The sequence below is a fragment of the Panthera uncia genome, chromosome F1, assembly GCF_023721935.1.
Source record: "Panthera uncia isolate 11264 chromosome F1, Puncia_PCG_1.0, whole genome shotgun sequence".
NCBI lineage: Eukaryota > Metazoa > Chordata > Mammalia > Carnivora > Felidae > Panthera > Panthera uncia.
Window position 1 is genome coordinate 63,292,219 of NC_064813.1, and position 21,507 is coordinate 63,313,725.

General features: G+C 56.8%; 1 protein-coding gene across 1 annotated transcript in view; it reads left to right on the forward strand.

Moving 5' to 3' along the window:
* The first annotated feature begins 644 nt into the window (after window positions 1–644).
* Window positions 645–21,507, forward strand: part of CFAP45 (cilia and flagella associated protein 45) — a 32,611-nt gene continuing 11,748 nt past the window's right edge. The window contains exons 1-8 of the mRNA XM_049634713.1: window positions 645–746; window positions 6,403–6,528; window positions 8,870–9,006; window positions 11,473–11,617; window positions 11,907–12,077; window positions 13,453–13,631; window positions 15,655–15,784; window positions 20,150–20,296. Of these exons, the coding sequence (XP_049490670.1) occupies window positions 744–746; window positions 6,403–6,528; window positions 8,870–9,006; window positions 11,473–11,617; window positions 11,907–12,077; window positions 13,453–13,631; window positions 15,655–15,784; window positions 20,150–20,296 (1,038 nt within the window). The 5' untranslated portion in view covers window positions 645–743. The remainder of the gene's footprint in view (window positions 747–6,402; window positions 6,529–8,869; window positions 9,007–11,472; window positions 11,618–11,906; window positions 12,078–13,452; window positions 13,632–15,654; window positions 15,785–20,149; window positions 20,297–21,507) is intronic.

The following is a 21,507-nucleotide window of genomic DNA, read 5'->3' on the forward strand; positions in this document are numbered from 1 at the left end:
CCCTGCAGGTTGGGGAGGTATAAGAGGCCAAACCAGACTGGGAAAATCATCAAACTTCTAAAAACACTTCTAGAACAGTCCATGCACAAACTGGGAAGCGGTTAAAAGGCAGGTTTCCCAAAGCCGGCTCCGTAGATTTCCATTCAGACAGTCGACAGGGCATGCGTTTTTCTTTTCTGAATAAACTCGCCGGTCTCCGAGCTGGAGGTCAGAGGCCCCACACTTCAAGGAACTGCTCCTGAAATGACACACACATCCTCAGGGCGGGAAGTCTTCTGTGGTCTAACCAGACTCTCTCCTGTTGTGAAACTTGTTTCTTCTGATCCACGGTTGGCGGGCACCTCCGGGGCACCCGCCCAACGGTAACCATGGTAACCCAGGGGGTGTCCCGGGGCCTGGCTCTTGCAGGAGGGCCGTTTGCTAGACATCCTGGGCCTATGCCAGGCCCCTGAGGGTTCGGGTTCCGACCCTACGGTCCAGCCAGAGCCGGAGAGGAGAGCCGGGGGCGCCCGCGCGGCTCAGTCTTTGCGGGTCACGGTTCCCACTCTGGGCAGGGGTTCGGGTCCCCAGACCGCGCCCGACGCCGGGTGCGTCCGCGGGAGCCGAGGGGCGGGGCCAGGGCCGGGGGCGGGGCCGGAGCCCGCGCGCTCTTGTTGCTATGGTAACGCATCAACATCCAGCGCTCTGGTGGCGGTGTGGGCTTTGGAGGCGGCGGAGGCGCGCAGCCAGAGCCTGCGGCTGAGATGGTGAGGTCCCGGGAGAACCAAGGAGGGGGGCCTCAGGTGTCCTGAACTGGGTTGAGGTTCCGAACGGGGAGGGCGGGGGGCTGGAGAGCGCAGAAGTGGTGTCGAGGTCTGGGGTCAGGAAGGCCCAGGAGCGAGGCTAGAAGAAATAAGAGAAGTCCTGAGGGGTCTCCAAAGGAGGAATGATGGGTGGGGTCGCTAGGGATTGAAAGCGTGGGGTGGTGCTGAGCCGGGGAGCTGCGGAGAAAGGGATGTTCTCTTCCCTGTCCCTCAGGCTAGGGCCTGTGGACCGTGATGTGGGAAAACCACTGGTGAGGAGGTCACGTGACGGGTGATAGCACCTGTTCGGCCACCGATTAGCAGAGTGACAATGCACAAGTCACCTAGGGCCCCCGAGCCTCAGTTTTCTCTCTTCGGATAGTGGGGGGGCCTTGGTTCACTCAGCAGGTACTCAACAAACATTTGTGAATGAAAGGTTTGAAAAGCCCTGGAGAGGGACTGGGTCTGCTGTGGCAGGCCTGGGGGTTCCCCGGGGTGGGAAGGATCACAGAGTCCTGAAGGTGGGAAGGATCAGAGAGTCCTGAATGTTGACAGGTGCACCAGGCCTGGGAGGAGCCGAGAAGGCATGTCTGGGTTTCAGTGAGGACTGTGTTGGTCCCTGAGGGATAAGGGCGAGGGACAGAGGACAGGCGATGGAGCCTTGGTTGGGTGTGGGAAATAACCTTAGAATTTCTGGGGCACACCAGCTGCCCTGGGTGTACCATAGACACGTTTCATGCCCATAGGTCACCCTGCTTTTCTAGGGCTCAGTGGTTCAAATGCAGCGTCCCCAAGTAGGAATTTCAGAAGAGGTTTGTTAATTACAAAACAAACAAGCCTCCAACAAAGAGCAGCTCCCCATATCTGAGGATTCCCTGGGGTATTGTAGTGGGGGATCCCCTTTCATTTATCACTTTTTTCTTTTCTTTTTTTTTTTTTAATATTTATCTATTTTTGAGAGACAGAGAGAGACAGAGCATGAGCAGGGGAGGGGCAGAGAGAGAGGGAGACACAGAATCCGAAGCAGGCTCCAGGCTCCGAGCTGTCAGCACAGAGCCCAACACCGGGCTCGAACCCACGAACTGCGAGACCACGACCTGAGCCAAAGTCAGATGCTCAACCAACAGAGCCACCCAGGCGCCCCTCATTTATCCCTTTTATCAGGCATACTTATTCCAAGCTGTCCTCAGCGCTTGTGAGCACAGGGTGTGGGTCTGTCTGTGATGGCCTATCATCACGCCTGGCATCTAAGGGCATACAGTGAATGTTAGTTCCTTTTTCTCCTGTTTTAAAATTTTCATATTTCAAGTGCAAATTAATCAGGGAATTGCACTTAAACTAGACTTGTGGTCTCAAATTTTTTTAAATGTTTTTTTATTTTTGAGACAGAGAGAGCCAGAGCATGAACGGAGGAGGGGTAGAGAGAGAGGGAGACAGAATCCAAAGCAGGCTCCAGGTTCTGAGCCGTCAGCACAGAGCCCAACGCGGGGCTCAAACTCACGGACCGTGAGATCATGACCTGAGCCGAAGTCGGACACCCAACAGACTGAGCCACCCAGGCACCCCCCAAAAAACTTTTTAATGTTTATGTATTTATTTTTGAGAGAGAGGGAGAGAGAGAGAGGGAGACAGAGAATCCCAAGCAGACTCCGCACTGTCAGCACAGAGCCTGATTCAGGTCTGGGACTCAGGAACCAGGAGATCATGACCTGAACCGAAATAAAGAGTTGGATGCTTAACCGACTGAGCCCCCCAGGTGCCCCCAGAATTGTCGTCTTTAGAGGATTCAGATGAGGGATTCCTCACCTAAGGGCCACTCAGGGTCGGGGTTGGCCTGCTGAAATCCCTTGGACAGGACTGGGCATGTGGGCACCTTTGAGAAGTAGTGGGTCAAGTGAGTGATCTCTGCTCTTTCGGCAGGCCTTGTGTGTGTGTGTGTGTGTGTGTGTGCTCGCGCGCGTGTATGGTGCTGCTCACTAGCTTCGGAGAGTGTTTGGAGGAGTGGGGAGGTTGGGAGGGGTGCTGATGGCCGCAGGAAGGCAGGGGTCACACTTAGGCAGATTTCCAGGAGTCTTGCAAAAACAATAAACAGCAACACCCTTCAGAAGGAGGGTTGGGACCTCAGTACTGACCAGGATGCCACCTTCGGATGGCATCGCACAGATGGCCAACCTTGTGTCCCGGCTGGCGAAAGAGGTGGCCTGAGTGGATCACTCAGCAAAAGGCAGGTGCCTGGTGCGTGGACATCCCCACCTTCTTGGCCACCAAAGGCCACAGAAGGGGAAATAGAATCGGGCCAAGAGCTGGAAGCCTGCATTTGCCGGCCTGTGGTGTGAACCTGTATGAAAAGAGGGACTGGAACCCGGGGTGGAGAGCACGTCCAGGAGAGGGCGTGAAAGGTCTTTGTTCAGCTGACAGGTGTAACAGGACAGAGAAAGTCCACAGCCGTCTGCGTCATCCATGCTTCAGCTGTCTTGCTGGATTTGAGCTGAACGTACCAGATCCGAAGTTTTTAAGGGCGTCACTTTTCTGTGTTCAGAGTCAGGGCATCAGGCCCACGGCCCTGTTTTGTTCTCAAATAAATACAGTGTGTTACCTATAAAAATAGTTACCTGCTCCACGGCAGAAAACTATCCACTACAAGAACCGTCTTAAGATACTAATGGTCACGCCAAATTTCTGTCCAACATTTTTGTGGATACGCATTCTGGGCGTGTACCCTCCAAACACACATTTCCGCAGCAATAACTTGCACGTTTCTTATAACCTGCTTTCTGCAAAAGTTGATGTATTATGGAGATTGTCCTGTATCGATGACAAAGTGAAAGCCATCCGACTGACCAGCTAATCTTTCTGCATCAGAGTCTCTCCCCAGATTCCTAGCAGAGGCCAAATTCCTGTGGTCCTGGGGTGGGATGGTATTTGAAGAGAGAGAGAGAGTGAGCTAGGTCAGCAAGATGAAAATACCAAAGCGGGGCTGGCATTTTTATCGGTCCCCGATCCTCCCAGTCGCTCTTGCCTCCCCAGCTATAGCCAGTTTTAACGGTCTCTCTTCCTTCCCTTCCTTCGGAAGCCGCCTCCCCCCGTGGGCTCCGCTCAGCTTCTTGGGGATATTTATTTGGTCATGCAAGAAATAAAGCCAGCCCTTCACTTCCTGAAAGAACCTTTTGGCTACCGTCTCTGGCCTAGAGGGATCTAACTTTCCGTTTCTGCTTGGTTCTTCATTTTTCCTAGTGCTTTTACACGGTGACCTCCCTAGTCCTTGTTACTCTTGGCGAAACTGGCTGTGCTGACCATGGTGCGTGGCTTGTGGCTTCAAAGTCAGCATTTCCCCCGTGAGGTTTCTCAGCCACCCAACCCTAGAGAGCTCAGTGCTTCCCTCTGCCCTGCCCAGGGGCCACTTTCCTGTGGTCATCTCTTTTCCTTCCTCTCCTCTGCCTTCTAGGCTCAGGCAGGCTCTCGTATCTCTTGAGTGACTTCCTCTGGACCCGGGTCCCAAGGGCGCAGGAAAGAGGGGATTGGATCTCAGCCCTGGAGGAACCTGTAGTCTCGTGGACACCTGAGCGAAGAAAAAAACCTGCAGGAGCCCTTGAAAAGAACCGGGAAAACAAATGCAAAACAATAATCATACTTTCCATCTGTATTCCAAGCCCTCTTACATACATTCGTTTCCACGGTGATTCGGAAAACGCGGAGCGGTGTAGTGACCCGGAGCCAGGCGTGTTCTGGGCCTCGTGGAGGTCACCTGGCAGGGTTTTATTCATTCATTCTTCATCAAATGCATCCTAAGCGTCTACTGTGTGCCAGGCCCCACACCGTTCCCCTTAATTATACCCAGAGCTCTCGCCATCCCTGCTGATCCAACGCCTTCCACCTTTTCCAGGTCTCCCAATGCGTTCCCTCCTCCTCCCTTTTGTAGCTTCTATTCATTTCTTCTTATTCTATTTTTGGTGGAAAGGGGAGCCATTGCTCACCACTTACCATATAATAACCCTTCAGACTCTGTTATTAGGCATCCTCGGGGCCTGCTATATTTGCCTTTTAATAAATCCAAGCTTGCCTGCTCTGCCGTCCCGGGGCTGCCTGAGGCTGTAAAGGGAGGCTCCCACTGGAAGCCAGGCAGTGCGCTCAGCTAGAGAATAATCTCCCGATTTGGTGTGAAAGCCTGATCCAGGTGGAACAGGTGCCCAGGGCTGTCTGGTTGGTCAGGGCCGGTCGGAGAGAGCTTTTAGAACACACTGCCCAGGGTCTGGTGACCTTGAGCGACAGAGTCCGTTTCCCTGGACGGCTGCCGATTCCCAGGCTCGGGAGACCCAAAGTGGGTAGCTCGTGCCCCCGAGACAGCTCAGCTTAGAGAACTGTGGGACCGCGTGGCTCCTTCAAAGGGGGATTTGGATCAGCTTTAGATGAAGCCTGGAGTCGCCCCCCAGTTCTCACAGAAACCGCCTCCTGGGACAGACTTCCCTCTGCGCAGAGCTGAAGCCTCGCTGAGCCTTGGGCGCGGAGGGTGTCTTAGCCAGTCTCGTTGGTTGCAGGCCAAGGGCCAGAACTCTACTTTGAGTACAAGGGCATACACTGAGGGGATTTGGGAGAGCTCCCGGCTGGGACAGTATGCTTGGAAAACGGCGACAAAGGGAGATGCTGCAGCGGGAACCGGGGCCAAAATCACAACCCGGACCTGGCCTGGCAAGGACCCTTGATGCACGGGCAGCTTGGTGGGTGCTGCTGCGGGCGTCCTTATCAGCAGGGCCCCAGGCACTGGGTGCGGCTGCTGCTGCTGCCTTCGCCAGCACCTCTCTGGGCCGCCAGCTCCCCTCCGTTCTCCGGCTCAGGGGATCCGATCGGTGAAGCCGAGGCCCTCTGCCCAGGCTCAGAAGGCTCATGTGCATCTGGTGTTTTTAGCGTCTATAGTTGGAGGAGATGGGCCTTAGCTCTCACAACTCATTAGATGAGGACTTCTCCAAATGGTGGGAGATACCGGGGGGTTAAATGCAGACTGGTGCACGCTTTTGGGGTCCCAGGAGTGGAGTGAAAGCCACAGCGTGGACACCATCAAGCAGTTTGCCTGATTGTAGAGGAGGCTTTCGTCCACTGGAGTTTACGGGGCACCCACCGCGCGCCAAGCCGCGGGCCGGGTGCCTTTCCATCCTCGGTGTCCTCTGGTCCCCCCCGGAAGCTCGCGAGCTGGTGGAGACATGGAGGAGGGCAGAGAGCCGTGTTAGTTGCCAAGGGGGCTCCGAGCTCAGGCTGAGGGGCTGGGCGGTGGAGAGGACGCTGCGTTTCTGGGGAGGCAGCCCAAGTGGCCTCACGAGAGAGTGTCCTTGTGGGCAACTGGGACCGGGACGACAATGACGTCCTCCTCCTGCCATCCCCATGTTCCTCCTCCCTGCTTCGGTGCCACACGGGGACCTGGCGTCCTTCGGGCCTTCTCACCCGGCGCCTACCCAGAGGATCCCCCGCTTCTGTGGGGTGTCTCCTACGTTTCAGGGTTTCCCGGCTGCTTTCCCTCAGTGGTTTTCCACCTGCTTCTCCCCACTACAGGCTGCCAGAGGGTTTACCTCGCCCAGGGTGCAGATGGCGCTGGGTGCTGACGAGCCCCACTTTCTGCCTCTCCCTGCAGCCGCTGAGTGCCGCCGGCATCCCGAGTTCCTCTTCCAGCACTTCCAACAGGTCGAGGAATAAAACTCGCTATCGGACCAAAGCCGTGAGCTCCGAGGTGGACGAGAGCCTCTTCGGAGGTGTCAAGGTAACCCTCGCCCAGCCCCTTCCAGGTGGCCGGCCGGGGGAGGCAGTGACCCGGACTGGCGGTGCTCAGGGCGCAGCCGGTGCCGGGCAAGCCAGCCCTCTCCCAGGCGGCCCCCCCGAGGAAGACCCGAGCAGCCCCTGGGGACAGGGGCACGTGGCTTCCCCCACCCCTGCCAGCCTCACGTCCGCCCGGCGTATAAAATCTGGCGTAACGTCGAGGGGGTTCTGTTGCCGAGAGCAGATGGCCGCCCAGTCAGTGCCCCAGGATGGAGACGTCTGAGGGTCAAGGTCGAGTTTGCAGATGGGGAGGGAGTAAGGTGTTTCCCCTCCATCCGAGAACAGCGTCAGGGAGAAACCCAGCCCCCACCCCCACCCCGGGGGCTCAGCCAGCAGGGTTACTGAGCTTTGGGAAACCCCGAGCAGGTCTTCGTGTGCTGATGTCGCCCACACGAAGCGAAGGAGAGAAGGTGCCGAGAGGGAGAGCTAGCTAGAGCGGCTTGAGATATTCCTGGTACTGGGGATGTGCAGCAGGTAAGAAGGAAGAAGGGAGGCCAGGAGAGAGAGATGGAGAGACCGAGAAAAGACTGTGAACACCTGGGCAGCAGGCAGGTGGGGGGAGCGGTGGGGTGGGGAGGGTCCGCGCTTGCTATTCTCACCGTGAACCGCAAAGGGCTTTCCAGAGGGTTCAAGGCGGCCATCTCTCTCCATTAGGAGACCCCCACCTGCAGCAGTTTCCTGCGGACAAGGGAAAATCAGAGGAGCTCACTGTCACTTGCAGGCAGCTTTTGTTTGGGGCCCTTGGGGGGTTTCCTAGTTGCAGCGAAGATAGGTTTGGAAAGGGCCGCCTTCTCCAGGAGTCGTCCAGCTGGCTAGCGGGAGGGGCAGTGGGAAAGATGCCCGTTCCTGGCCCATTTCTTTGGCCTCTTGCGGGAGGGAGTCAGAAGTCTCTGAGCCGGCAGTAGGGGGCAGACGCGGCCCGCGGCGGGCCTGAGTTGCGCCCTCTTGGCTGCAGATGGGCAGCAGGGGGCAGCAGCACCCCGGGGACGTCCCTGCAAAGTGAGCTCAGGACCCGGAGGGCCTCCACTGAGACCATCCCCCTGCCTCCACTTGGGATCACAGTTACTGCATTTGGGACAAGTGAAATTCTCTCCTGTGCTCAAAATTTTCCTGAAATAAGTGCTTTTATTTTATTTTACTTTACTAAAAAAATTGTTTTTAACGCTTATTTGTTATTGAGAGACAGACAGACACAGAGTGTGAGCAGGGGAGGGGCAGAGAGAGGGGGAGACACAGAATCAGAAGTAGGCTCCAGGCTCCGAAATGTCAGCACAGAGCCCCACACGGGGCTCGAATCCACAAACCGTGAGATTATGACTTGAGCTAAAGTCAGACGCTTAACCGACTGAGTCACCCACCCAGGTGCCCCTATTTTATTTTGTTTTATTTTATTTTATTTTATTTTATTTTATTTTATTTTATTCTATTCTATTCCATTCTATTTTATTTTTATTCTATACTATTCTATTTTTATTCTATTCTATTCTATTCTATTTTTATTTTATTTTATTCTATTTTATTCTATTTTATTTTTTATTTTCAAGAGTCAGACGCTTAACTGAAGGAGGCACCCAGGTGCCCCAGTGGTTTCACGTTCTTATTATCAGACTCGTTCACGGTTGGAACATTTTGGGAAAAAAATCATACATTTAATATGTATTCTTGCTAATTCTGACTCCCTGACTTTCTCACCACATTAGTTGTAAGAGCAGGTCTCTACCAGGCCCTTTAGCCGTTTCTAACTCCCTCCATATGATTTTTTTTTCGGGGGGTGGGGGGAGTCCAAGTAAATTAATCATAAGGAAAGATTAAACACTCCCAAATATCATAGACTGGATGAATCTGTATCAAAGTGTGTTATCTTGAACCCGCCGTGCGTCCGAGAGGGACCATTCTCTCTTCTTAAATATTTCATGGAGGCAGAGGACCCCGGAGACCCCAGCTTTTCATTCCTGATGGTTTGGGGTTGGGAATGGACACATACTAGGCACTCCCCTCCCCATCGACCCAGGAGTGTCTGCACGAGACACGGAGGGTTGGGGGGGCTTGTTCTCAGAGAAGCTGGTCAGTACAGAACACATGCAGCCAGGTTCAAGTGCAGAACACCACACTGCTTTCTCAGTGCCCCAGCAACTCTCGGCGGTCCCCACAGGACCGGGTGCCAGCCAGCCTTCTCTGCCACCGGCTGGGTGGAAGAAAGAGGGGAAGGCTACCCTTGAAGAAGTTAGGATTGACTGGCAGGTGTGGGCTGACCAGCTTCTCAGCTGTCCTTCCTGACCCCATAGCCTCTGACCCAGGACAACAGTCCTACCGTGCTGCTCCGAGATAAGCACGCCATTCGGAAGACTCTCGCTGCCCTGAGCTTGGACCACAAGCCGGAGACCATCCAGGTCGTCACCCGGGACATGGTCCGGAAACTCATGTGAGTGCCCAGGGCGCGGTGCCCGGCCTTCCTGTCCCAGCCTGCCCTTCTGCCGAAGACCCGTGCGGGGAGAGGGGGCTCCCTGGGTTCATGAAGTTGGTCCGGCCTCGCTTTCTTTCCTACTCGTCTCCCCTGTTTGCCTCCTAGCTCTCCTTCCTCGGCATTTCGGCCTCTCTTGTTTCTCTTCTTTTTGTGTCTCTTCTTGCCTTTACCCTTGACCCCCAGCATCTTCCTTTTCCCTTTCCTCTGGCTGCTGACGGGCCTGTTGGCAGAGGGGCCGTGCTCGGTGGGTCCTGGCTGAGCCCCCCTAGTGCTCTGGCTGCACCAAGAATCTGAAGTAAGGAGGAACTGCCCAGATGCTGCTCAGGCCCCTGGCTTCTTCCCGGGCTCTGAGGCCAGAAGAGGAAATTCCCAAGGGGAATTCCCAAGTTCCTCTGGGATCGCCCCGCACGCCCGCCCGGCTTCCTGCCTAGAGCCGCCTCCTTGGCGGGCGCCCTGGGGTTAGGCCTCCCCCTCGGCAGTGTGAACCGAGCTTTCGCTCAGGGGCCCGGCTGCACCCTCGGGACCGTTCTCCCAACTCTGGCCGCACCTCGGAGAACTGGAGCTCCCGGCTGCGCCGCCCGCGCCGGGAGCTGGGGAAGCCCGGCTGCGACACGGCTCGGCGAGCACGGTCGGCTCAGCCCTTGGCGTCAGATGGCCCTTTATGGTCAGCAGAGCTGCAGCTACCGGTGGGGCCCAAGGCAGCGTTCCTCCCCGGAGGGGTCTAGTCCTGCCGGCCGGGATGCCGTCTCAGATGCGACCGTTTCTGGTCCTTCAGGTCCCAGGCCACCTCCCAGATCCATCACTCATTCGGGCCTCCTCCCCGACCCTCCCCACCACACACATGGGCACGTGCGCACGCACACACACACACACCCGCACACACACGCATGTGCACCTGCCACATGCACACACGTGCACACACATGCACATACATACACACACGCCTGCACGCACGCACGCACGCACGCACACACAATACCTGCACACATATACACCATTTGGGTCTCCTCCTGGGCCCTCCCCAACACACACGTGCACAAACACACCCACACCTGCAACACACACGCACGCACACACACGTGCCTGCCACATGCACACATGTGCACACACGTGCACACAGGCCTGCACGCACACACACAATGCGCGCACACATATACACACGCACACACTTGTGTACACGTGGTCACATGTACCTACACAATGCACACGTGCGTGTGCACACACCCACACACACATGCTCACACATGCACACACATGCACATACTCACACACACGTGAACACTCACATATACTCACACACGTACTCTCACATATGCATGCACACACGTGCACGCACAGTACACACACGTGAGCACGCTCACATACATGCACACTTGCACACATACACTCACACTTGCTCACACACGTGTACACATATAGTCACGTACTCACACATGCACATACACGCACGCAGACTCACACCCTTGCATACGCAGACACACACATACACACGCACGCGCACACACACACGTGCACACACATACACAGGCACGCACACACTTATACTCACACGCGTGCTCACACACATACACACGCACGCGTGCGCACACAAGTTTTATGGGATGAGGCTCACTTCCTGCCTCAGACCGGCTGCGTCGCGCTGCCGTGTCCCTGTTAAATGGCCTCACCCAGAAGCAGCTTTAGTCCTGGCCCCTGCTGCTCCCGCCTGCATCCTCTATGTATGTCATTTGTTTGTAATCATTATAATTAACTATTGGTTTGTTGAATGTGCTGGGCGGCTAGGAGGAGAGGGCCACAGACATGCCTCCAACTGTTGTTGATCAGAGATTTTAATTAATATTTAGGGTTCAAAGCTTCTCTCTGGGCCGGATGGACAGGGATGCCTAGGTTTCTCACAGCATCCGTTTCGACCTTGTCTGGCGTCCCCTCGCCCTTTTTAAGTCGTCCTCGAGGAATAAGCTATTTTTGGAGTTCAGGTCGCCAGCGTCGTTTTGAGCTCTGCCTCTGGGCCCAGCTCTGTGCCGTGGCCTGGGCCGCCGGGCGTGCAGTCAGCAGCGTCTGAGTCCTGGAGGAGCGTGCGGCCCAGCACACAGGCTGCACCCGCGGGGCCACAGCACAGGCAGCGGGAGCCACACGCGTGGGCTCCCAGGAGGTCAGCTCCCAGCCCGGTGCGGGGATGCGCGTCTGTGCACATGGCGCAGGGGCTCGCGGCTGCACAGACAGGGCAACGTACGCACCAGACCTCTTAGCAAAAGTCCTTAAAACGTCTCTGTTTGGCCCGTCCCTCGCCTGGGACCCCTTCTCCCCAGGGGGCCCATCGGGCCGGCATGGGGGGACCCTGGCAGTGGTGAGGGAGGAGGGGAGGGCGGAGCGGTGCTGAGAGCTTCCCCCTCCTCCCCACTGACTGCTCATCCCCTGCGTCAGTGTTCCCGCCAAGGATCCCTCCGGGGAGTCCCTCATCATGAGCCCTGAGGACTTTGAGCGCATCAGATGGGCGTCCCACGTCCTGAGCAGAGAAGAGCTGGAGGCCAGGGAGCAGGCCTTCCAGAAGGAGAAGGAGGCCGTCATGGTAGCTGCCCTCCCCGAGCCCCGATCTCTGCCGACGGGAGCGGGGAGCTCTGGTCAGGGGGCCTTGGCAGGAGGCGCCCACGTGTGCTTCCTGGAGACCCTAGAGCGCACGCCAGGTGTGGACGCTGCTGGGGGGCGGGGGCGGGGCGAGCAGGAAGCCAGGCGGAGAGACTTCTGGGTTCCGAGGGCATGACGGGGTGAAGCCATCCCGGGGTCACACTGGGTCACCCGTGGTAGCGGGGCCAGCGCCCAGGGCAATCCCCCTCACTGATCCAGACCGCGTCCCGTAGGACGCAGTGGCCACACGTAAGAAGATCATGAAGCACAAGGAGATGGTGTGGAGAACCAACAGGAAGCTCAGCGACCTGGAGGAGGAGGCCAAGGAGAGGGCCCAGGACCTGCTGCAGAGAGCCAGCCAGCTGCAGGCCGAGCAGGAGGAGGAGCTCAGGGGCATGAGCAAGGTGGGGGCCTCGCTCCTCCCGCACCCCCAGGCCCCACTGCCACCCCCTCCCTCCTCTTACGCCCCAACCCCCGCCCGGACAGGCTCCGCCCCAGCTGGACGTGGGGAAAGCGGGGGTGACCGGTGAGGGGCTGATGGAGGGGGCGTGTTGCTGCGGTCGGAGGGGGGACCGGCCTTGCCACAGGCTAGCTGTGTGACCTCCAGCAAGTCACATACCCACCCAGGGCCTCACTTCCTTCATCTGTTTGTGTTTTGTTTTGTTTTTTTTTAATGTTTATTTTTGAGAGAGAGACAGCATGAGCGGGGGAGGGGCAGAGAGAGGCGTAGACACAGAATCGGAAGCAGGCTCCGGGCTCCGAGCCGTCTGCACAGAGCCCGACGCGGGGCTCGAACCCACGAACCATGAGATGGTGACCCGAGCTGAAGTTGGACGCTCCACGACCCAGCCCCCCCAGGCGCCCCTCGCTCCCTTCATTTGTAGAGCGAGAGTGGTGAAACCACTTAGCAGGGTGATTGGCGGGGGTGAACGGGCTAACCCACAGCAGAGGCTCTCCCAAGTGTGGTGGGCACATGAAGGTGAGGACGCGACTTCCGCGTCTGTCCTGCTGGCTCCGTTCTGGCCGCGCGCCCTGCCCCCCCCCCCCCCCCCCCCCCCCCCCCCCCGCAGCGGGTTTCTTCTCAAGACACCAAAGTGCCTCCTTTAGCCCAGAGCGTGAAGACCCGAGGCTCGTTTGGACTTTTGTTTCTCAGTTGCACGTGGGTCCCAAGCAAATGCACACCGCCGACCCCCAACCCCCTCATCTACACCTTCTCCTCACACCTCCTTTTATTTTCCAGAACTTTCTCTCGCTCATTCTCACGGATGGCCGTCCCCTGACGTGTCATGTGGGGCTCTTCCACCTTAAAACTCTAGCGGCTCGGTCTCTGCAAGAGTGTCTTAGGTTCCCTGAGAAGGAGGACAGAGGGTCTGAATGTGGGGGTTCATGGGTCCCCAAGGGGGAACCTCGAACCTCTGAAGTTTCATGGAAATGTAACGTGCGTGTGTGTGAGTGGATCTTAAGGAGGACAGGGTCCACAGCTTTCCTTATGTTCTCGAAGCGCGATGACCCCCCGAACACGAAGGCCCGATACCCTGCAAGGCGCTACCGTGGCCTCTCCTCGCACAGAACAGGGGCCTGGCACATGTCGGCGTGGAGCTCCGCCGAGGCGAGGGCGAGCACAGGATGCTCTCGCTCTCCCGGGCTTGCGCGAGGCTGTGCGCGTGTCCAGCACACCCAGCGGTACCCGTTTCTCGCCCCCACCTTCCACACCCCCTGGCGCATCCCGCCCGACCCGCGTGCCTTGACCCAGGGCCACTGTCGTCTCCCCGCCTCCAGATCATCCTCAATGCCAAGTGCCATGCCATCCGGGATGCCCAAATCCTGGAGAAGCAGCTGATTCAAAGAGAGCTGGACGCGGAGGAGAGGCGTTTGGATCACATGATGGAGGTGGAACGGCAGAAGGCCATTCAAAGGCAGGAGGAGCTGGACAGGAAGCGGAGGGAGGAAAGAATCCGGTAAAGCCGTGGTTTTGGGGCCTCCCTCCCTGGCGCTTCCGTGGCTCTTTGGGTGCGGGTAGCCTTGCCAAGGGCGGCGAAGAGAAATGGTCACTATCACCATCGGTGAGCATCTCAGAGCCTGAGGAAGGGATTCCGAGAACCGCAGAGCTTCTCAAGGCTGATTCCTAAGGTGGTTGCTTCACAACCTGGCCCCCCTTCAGCCTCGTTTCCCGCCTTTTCCTGCCGTCCCCTCTGCGCATCCCCCCCCCCCCCTTCCCCCAGCACCCCTGGGCTTGTCACAGTTCACGCTTCTGTCCTTCCTCCTGCTTCGAAGCCTCTTCTTTCCCCCCTTTGCCCCTGGAAAACGCTTTCTCTTCTTTCCGTGGGTGACACTTTTGCCGTCACCTCCCCCGGAAACCCCTCTCCCTTCACCAGGCAGGCTCGGTGGCTCCCTTCTGGTGCCCGGCCACACCGTGGTGTGGTCTCCCACACACTGTGTTATGCTTCTCGCACCGCGGCTCCCTGGCCCGCGCCAGACTGCGTGCTCCCCGAGGACGGCGTCCCTGTCTTAACTCACTTCCGTAGCTCCCGGGCCTCGCAGAGAGTTTGGCCGGTGGTTAACGCCTGTTAGAATGAATAAATTCAGTCCCCTTCCCTTTGCAGGAAAGGACAAGCCCCAGAGGAGGTAAATCATAGAATCATGGTGTCCCAGATCTAGATAGAACACCCACCATGGAAGGCAAGAAATATTTCCATAAACAGTCCTTGAACCACACTGACTGGCTGGTGTCTGTCTCCGTCTGATTCAGTCCTCTGGAACCATCCATCCCTGTTCTTCTCGTAGGTCCCTGGCAGACTACAGTAGGCTCCCTATAAACATTTATTTATTAGCTCAGTAGTTCTTAATCTTCTGCACAAACGGCTCTAATTAAGGAAAAAATCTCTGCCTGCCTCATTAGGCCGCTCTAATGATCTGAGCTGGTCCTTATATTGAGCCCCAGCCCTGCCTCCCTGCAACTCTTTTACTCATTCCTCCCGTTTATTTCATCTGGAGTCAGGAAGCCATTCAAGGGCTCCACCTGGATGGGAGTCTCGTAGTCCTTCCTCCCCATGCTCACCCCGACCTGTGTCCTCCCTCATTGTCCCTGCCTTTACTCATCCGTCATGGGGTCTGGACGCTTCTGGGTTTATTGTCACCCCAACGACACACAGGGAGTCACCGGCCACGCTGATTGCAGACTCTGGGTTCTCTGCTTTTTACTGTGGAGCTAAGCCAGGGCATCGCTGAGCCGAGAGGCTTGCTCACACCCAGCCCTGTCCACCGGCGGTGAGGGCCGGGGCATAAGACAGACGGACGGCTAGCGAAGTGGGCGGGGGAGGTGGCTGGGGGACAAGACAGGACGCAGCAAGAGGCAGCACAGGAAGGAGACCGTGGGCTTTCTAACTGAAGTGAGCATGGGGGGGCCGGTGCCCCACGATTGCTCTGGAGGGCTTGGGGGGGGTGACGAAAGGATTTCAGAAGCCCTTGACACACTGAAAGGGAGAAGGTGCGTTGCAATGTGGGGTGCACACGTGGGCAAACAAACAAAGAAGGGGAATCTCAGGAAAGGCAGCTTGGGGCGCCTGGGGGGGCTCGGTCAGTTAAGCATCTGACTTCGGCTCTGATCGCGATCTCAAGGTTCGTGGGTTCGAGCCCCGCGTCGGGCTCTGTGCTGACACCTTAGAGCCCGGAGCCTGCTTCGGATTCTGTGTCTCCCTCTCTCTCTGCCCCTCCCCTGCCCGCGCTCTGTCTCTGTGTCTGTCTCTCTCAGAAATAAATCAACGTTAAAAAATTATTTTAGAAGAAAGGGGGCTTGGAAGGGAGGGAACCGGCCCCCTCAGGACAGTCTGGTCTCAGGAAGCACGGAGATGTTTTACGGGGCGCTCGTCGAGTTGTCCCTGTGACTGCCACCTCCCATCGTGGGGGCTGTGTGGGTGGAGGCTGGAGCAGAGAAGCAAGGGCCCCGGGTTTCTGAGCCCCCGCGCTGCCGTTCGCTCCTAGGGGCAGACGGCACATCGTGCAGCAGATGGAAAAGAACCGGGAGGAGAGGTCGCTGCTGGCAGAGCAGCGGGAGCAGGAGAAGGAGCAGGTGCTGGCGTCCATGCAGCAGCTCCAGGAGGAAGATCTGCGGGTAACGCGCCCGACCGAGCGCCGCTCCCAGCGGCTCCGGCGCCAAGGCGCTCGGGATCCGGGGGACTGGGGCGTGCACTGCTTTTCTGTGAGGCACCTGCGCATCTCACATCGCCGCCCTTAGCTCGTCGCGGCCGTAATGGACACGCGTTTGGCCGTGGCGCCGCGCTGGGGGGGCGGGGGTGGGCAGGGATTTGGACACGTGGCATCCCGCCCCCCTCCCCGGGTCGCGGGGTCCGACACCAACGCGTCTGCGTGAGTGGACACAGAAAGGGAAATACATAGCTGTCTGCCTCGCACACGCAAGCCCCTAGGGATGTTTTCTAGCCCTCTTGCCATTATCCGGGGACACGATGCGCCGGGCAGGTGGACCGCGGGGTCCACGGCCCAGGCTCCCTGCGGTTCCCTCATTCAAAGCGCAGGGCACCCCAGTGTGGTTAATTGTGTGCATGAACCAAGCCTTCCCCCTGCCGCCCCCCCCCCCCAACCCGTTCATCTAAATAAAACCCGTGGGCACATCCATCGCAGAAGAAACGATGACATACCCGCCCGAACTACCCGCCCGAACGGCGGAGACTTAAATCCTCTCCTGTTTGCGGGTCTGGTCTGCTGGGATTAGGCAGAGGCCCCTCGCTGGCGAGCATTTGGCACATTTATTTGTTCTCCCCTCCCCACTCCATTTTTTTGGCCTGTGAACATTTAAAAAAAAAAAATCAAAAAAAATTTTTTAATGTTTATTTATTTCTTTTTTTTTTTTGAAAAAAATTTTTTTTTCAACATTTATTTATTTTTGGGACAGAGAGAGACAGAGCATGAACGGGGGAGGGGCAGAGAGAGAGGGAGACACAGAATCGGAAACAGGCTCCAGGCTCTGAGCCATCAGCCCAGAGCCTGACGCGGGGCTCGAACTCACGGAGTGCGAGATCGTGACCTGGCTGAAGTCGGACGCCCAACCGACTGCGCCACCCAGGTGCCCCAATGTTTATTTATTTCTGAGACAGACAGAGACAGAGCATGAGAGAGGGAGGGGCAGAGAGAGAGGGAGACACGGAATCCGAAGCGGGCTCCAGGCTCCGAGCTGTCAGCGCAGAGCCCGACGCGGGGCTCGAACTCACGGACCGTGAGATCATGACCTGAGCCGAAGGCGGTCGCTCAGCCGACTGAGCCACCCAGGTGCCCCTTGCCTGCGAACATTTTTATACACACAGGCAAACTGGAAGAATTGTGTCACACCCATCAGCGCTGGGCCGAGGCTTCGAGACTTTCCGGTTGCCAGTCTGCCTTGCTCGCTTGTCTCTTTTTGGAGCACACACGCGTTCTGTCCCTGTTACGCTATTCGGCGGTGAGCTGCAGGTGTCTTGGCTCTTTGCTACTAAATGCTGCAGCCCTCGTCTCGGAAGCGCAGAGACGTTCTCTGTCCAGTGGACGCTACGACACTCACAGCCCCTCGTTGAAAAGCGGAATCCAATGATTCTCTGATATCGTTTAATACCGAATCCACATTCAGTCCCCCAGTGGCTCCCTGAAGGTGCCTTGAGTTGTCTTCTGCCGCTCCAACCAGGATCCAATCAAGGCCCCCACCTTGCATTCACTTAGGCCTCCTTTGTCAGCTTTCACCTGGAAGAACTCTGGTTCCTTCCTGCCTTCATTGCTATGGTACCGGTATTTTGGAGCGCCCAAGCTAGCTAGACTTGAGGAGCGTCCCCCTTTCCGGCCTGTCGGGTTATGTCCTCAGGGTGTCATTTAACTTGTGGAGTGTGCATTCCTTCCTTTTTCTCCTCGTTCCCCACGTTAAGATGGCTGGTTGTCGTCCCCCCCCCCCCACACCCACCCTGTGATGTGATGGCGGTGAGGGATGGGGGTCCCTGAGGGGTCTTGGGGGGCAGCCTCATGGTTATGGAGGCTTCTCAGAGTGCCTCACAGTGTGAGGGCCTGTGTGGGGAGTGAGGGGAGGAGCACCGGGAGAGTCAGGAAGACCCGGGGCAGGAGGGCAGGCAGCCTTGTGAGCTGCTTGAGAAGGGGGCCCAGCTGGGCCGAGAAGCCAGAGAGGCCTGGCCGAGCTCCTGGCTCAGGGAGCAAGGGAAAGAGCCCGGAAGAGGAGACGGGGCTTCAGCATGCAGGGAAGGGGTGCGAAAGGAAGACCGGGAGATCTGGCTAGATTGTCGGAGGGGGAATTGGGGGACTCCCTGAGAAAGTTCCAGGTGTCTGTGAGTCAACACCGTCGCCCGACATGTCTCGCCGTGCTGGTACTGTCCTTCGAAGAGGCACTTTCCGAGCTTCCAGGAAGTGTTCTTAGGCAACTTGAAGATAGGAATGTGTTGGGGCGCCTGGGTGGCTCTGTCAGTTGAGCGTCCTGCTTCGGCTCAGGTCATGATCTCCTGATTCGTGAGTTCGAGCCCCGCGTCGGGCTCTGTGCTGACAGCTCAGAGCCTGGAGCCCGATTCGGGTTCTGGGTCTCCCTGTCTGCTCGTCCCCTGCACGTGCTCTGTCTCTCTCTCTCTCACACTCTCAAAAATAAATAAATAAACATTAAAAAAAATTTAAGATAGGAACGTGTGTCTCCCAGCTCAGACCTGCCTTATGATCTCTGGGTGGTGCAGGGCAGTGCTCCCCACCTTGCTAGCAAGAGGGAGAAGAGCAGGGCGGGAAGGGGGGGGTTCCTGGGGTTGCTTTGCAATGGCTTCAGAGATCAGAGACAGTGAAAGTCCTTCAGTTTCTTGGAAGTCTAGTGAACCAACAAAAACAACAAACTGAAAAGTAAATAAATAGGCAAAGACGTGAGTCAATGCATGGTTGTATGCATCGTGGATGGGAAGTCAGTGGGTTTTCTAGTTGAGCTGGTCAAGGGATTAAATAGTGCATGGGTACCAGTGGCAGCCCGAGCTCTGGTGGGAAGCAGATAGAAAGGAAAGGAAGAAAGGGAGAAGGGGGAAAGGAGTGGAGAGTCGCTGGGCCAGGTGGGGAAAAGTGGGGTGAGTGAAGAGGTAGGCACGGCGAGAGTGAGGGAGCGCTGACGGCCATGACTCATGCATCACAGGCCTGGGGGGGAGGGGGGGGGGACAGTCAGTGCTGTGTTGGTCTGGTGCATGAAGCTTCCTGGGAGCCCTGAACTCGGCTGTGAGTCAAGCTTGGGGAGAGCCCGCAGAGTTGCCTCAGATGAGTCAGGTCAGAAGCGCGGCTGGGGAAGAGCTGGAAGTCTTGGGTGGGGCCTGGCCTTTGACAGATGGAAGGAACTGGAAATAGTGTGCAGCGGGAGTTGATGGGTAGAAGAATTGAACGCAAAGAGATGGAGATTCCTGGGAGAGTATAGGTGGGCCAGATTCCAACATTCCATCTTGTGCACAAGACTCCGCATGGGGCCCTGAGAATGTGCTCCGTCAGAACATCAGGGGCTTTGCAAGTTCAGGCTCCTTCCTTAGAAGGGATCTTGTCCCTCAGGGTCAGGTGCCTTGACTGCCATCATTCATTCATCATGTTTCTCTGTGTCTACCTTTTTTTTTTTTTTTCTTTTGCTCACATGCCATTCACTTTGGTTCTCCTTTATCCCTGTTCTAGTTTATTGAGTATTTGCTGTTTTCCTCTCACTGGGCCGCATGTTGCCAGGGAAGACAGGAAACGTGACGTGGTTGCCGTCCCCTGGCTGGGACAGAATAAACCCACAAGAATGAATGGGGACCCACAAGGCAGTGCCTGAGCTGTGGCACCGTCTTGAGTGCAGAGGGGATTCAGAGGTGCAGAGAGAACTGACAGAGAATCTTCCAGGGAAGACTGGAACTTTAATTTAGAAAGACCAGGTTCCAAAATTCTGGAACTGGCGTTTGTTAGCTGGATGGCCCCGGACAAGTCACTTAAATTCAGGGCCTCAGTGTCTTCATCTGCAGGAGAGACATAACAAGCTTTACCCTTCGGGGTCTTGGGGTGCATTTAGGTTTCAGAGCTAGGCTGCATAAAGTGCCCAACGGGTAGAACATACTCAATGAGGGCAACGCTTTATTATTTCGGTCATCGCCATTGAGTCGAGACCAAAAGCTAGGGGTTGCCTAAGAGAAGGAAATTGAAGGCAGGGGAAAAGCCCGGGAACAGCGGGTAGGACTTCGCAGGACACATGGGAGCCGCCGGGTAGAGTTTTAAGAGCCTCTGCTTCCCTGAGAGTGTATAGAAATCAAGAGTGTCAGGACCGCCACCAAGCCAAGAGGGTACAGACGGCAAAGAGGGGCTGCGAGGGGTCACTGGCGACGCTGGAGGGCCCCTTGACCAGGGGTCTGGCTAGACCACAGACGGCGCGCGTCCCCCTGCCTCTCTCTGCCCCCACGTGCCAGTGTCTCCTGGTCTTGCCCCCTTCCACTTGGAGGCTTCCTTCCTTCAGGACATGGAACGAAGGCACCAGGAAAAATTGAAGATGCAAGCCGAGATTAAGCGCATTAACGACGAAAACCAGAAACAGAAAGCAGAGCTGCTCGCTCAGGAGAAGCTGGCAGACCAGATGGTGATGGAGTTCACCAAGAAGAAGATGGTAGGTTTCTTTCTTCCTCTGGGCGCAAGCAGGGAAGGGGTGGGGCGGGGTGGGGTGGGCAGAGCATCCGAAGCAGGCTCCGTGCTGTCAGCACAGAGCCCGACGTGGGGCTCGAACCCATGAACCGCGAGATCGTGACCTGAGCCGAAGCTGGACGCTCCACGGACTGGGCCACCCAGGCGCCCCTGAAGATAGTAGGTTTCCGAGGCCCGGGGCTTGTGGCCACGAACAAAACATCTACGACACGGAGAGGCCGGCCTGAGATCTAAGGGGACTCACCGCAGGCAGCCATGCCTCCCTTTCAAAATGGATGTCCTTCATTCAAGGACCTGGCTCCTTTTCCTCTTCATGTTGGCCGGTTCACTTATTCATTAACGGAGAGCAGGCTCGAGGGACACCCAATTTAGGGTGTTATATCCTTGTTAACACCTTTGATTAGAAGTTGGATGAGGGTCAGGTACAGGCAGGGAACAAAATGAAAACTCTCGGGGAAAGTGAAGTTTTTGTGGATTCCTGGTGGCCTCTGCATAATTATATCCCCAGTAATCATGGGTCACCTGCCCCATAACTTTCTTGTGAAAATTCCTACATTGGGCATCCCGTCCTGGGTGTTAGAAAATAGAGCCTTCTCCCGCAGTGGCTGTGGAAGCCGCGAGCACAGGTGTGGCGCAGAGCAGGGGATCCAGGAGAGGCCGCTCATGCCATGTGGGCTCACTCAGGAGCCGGGCTGAGAACCGGAGGGACCAGGGTCAGTGAGGAGTGGAGAGTGGAAAACAGCTTCTAAGCCTGGCTTAGACGGAGCGAACGTGGAGTTAGGTAAAACGAGAAGGAAGGACTGAAGGTGGCAGGAAAGGCATTCAGTGCTGCATGTATGTGCCCCTCCTGCTAGTTTCGAGGCTCCGTGGTGACAGAGAACGTGCCCTACTTCCCTGTAGCAGGGATGGCAGGCAAGGGGACATCGCGGGCGTGTTCTGAAAATGGCGGATCGGATATACCTGTATGCTCCAAATGCAAGCCACAGAAAATGAAGCTCAACAAAGCTTTTTAATTTATTTATTGTTTGGCTTTGGCTTGCTTATCAGATGCCAGGAGATGCAGGCAACAGCAGGAACAGAGGTTGGGGGCAGAGATGGTTGGGGACAGGGATGGTTGGGGATGGGATGGTTGGGGACAGGGATGGTTGGGGACAGGGATGGTTGGGGCAGGGATGG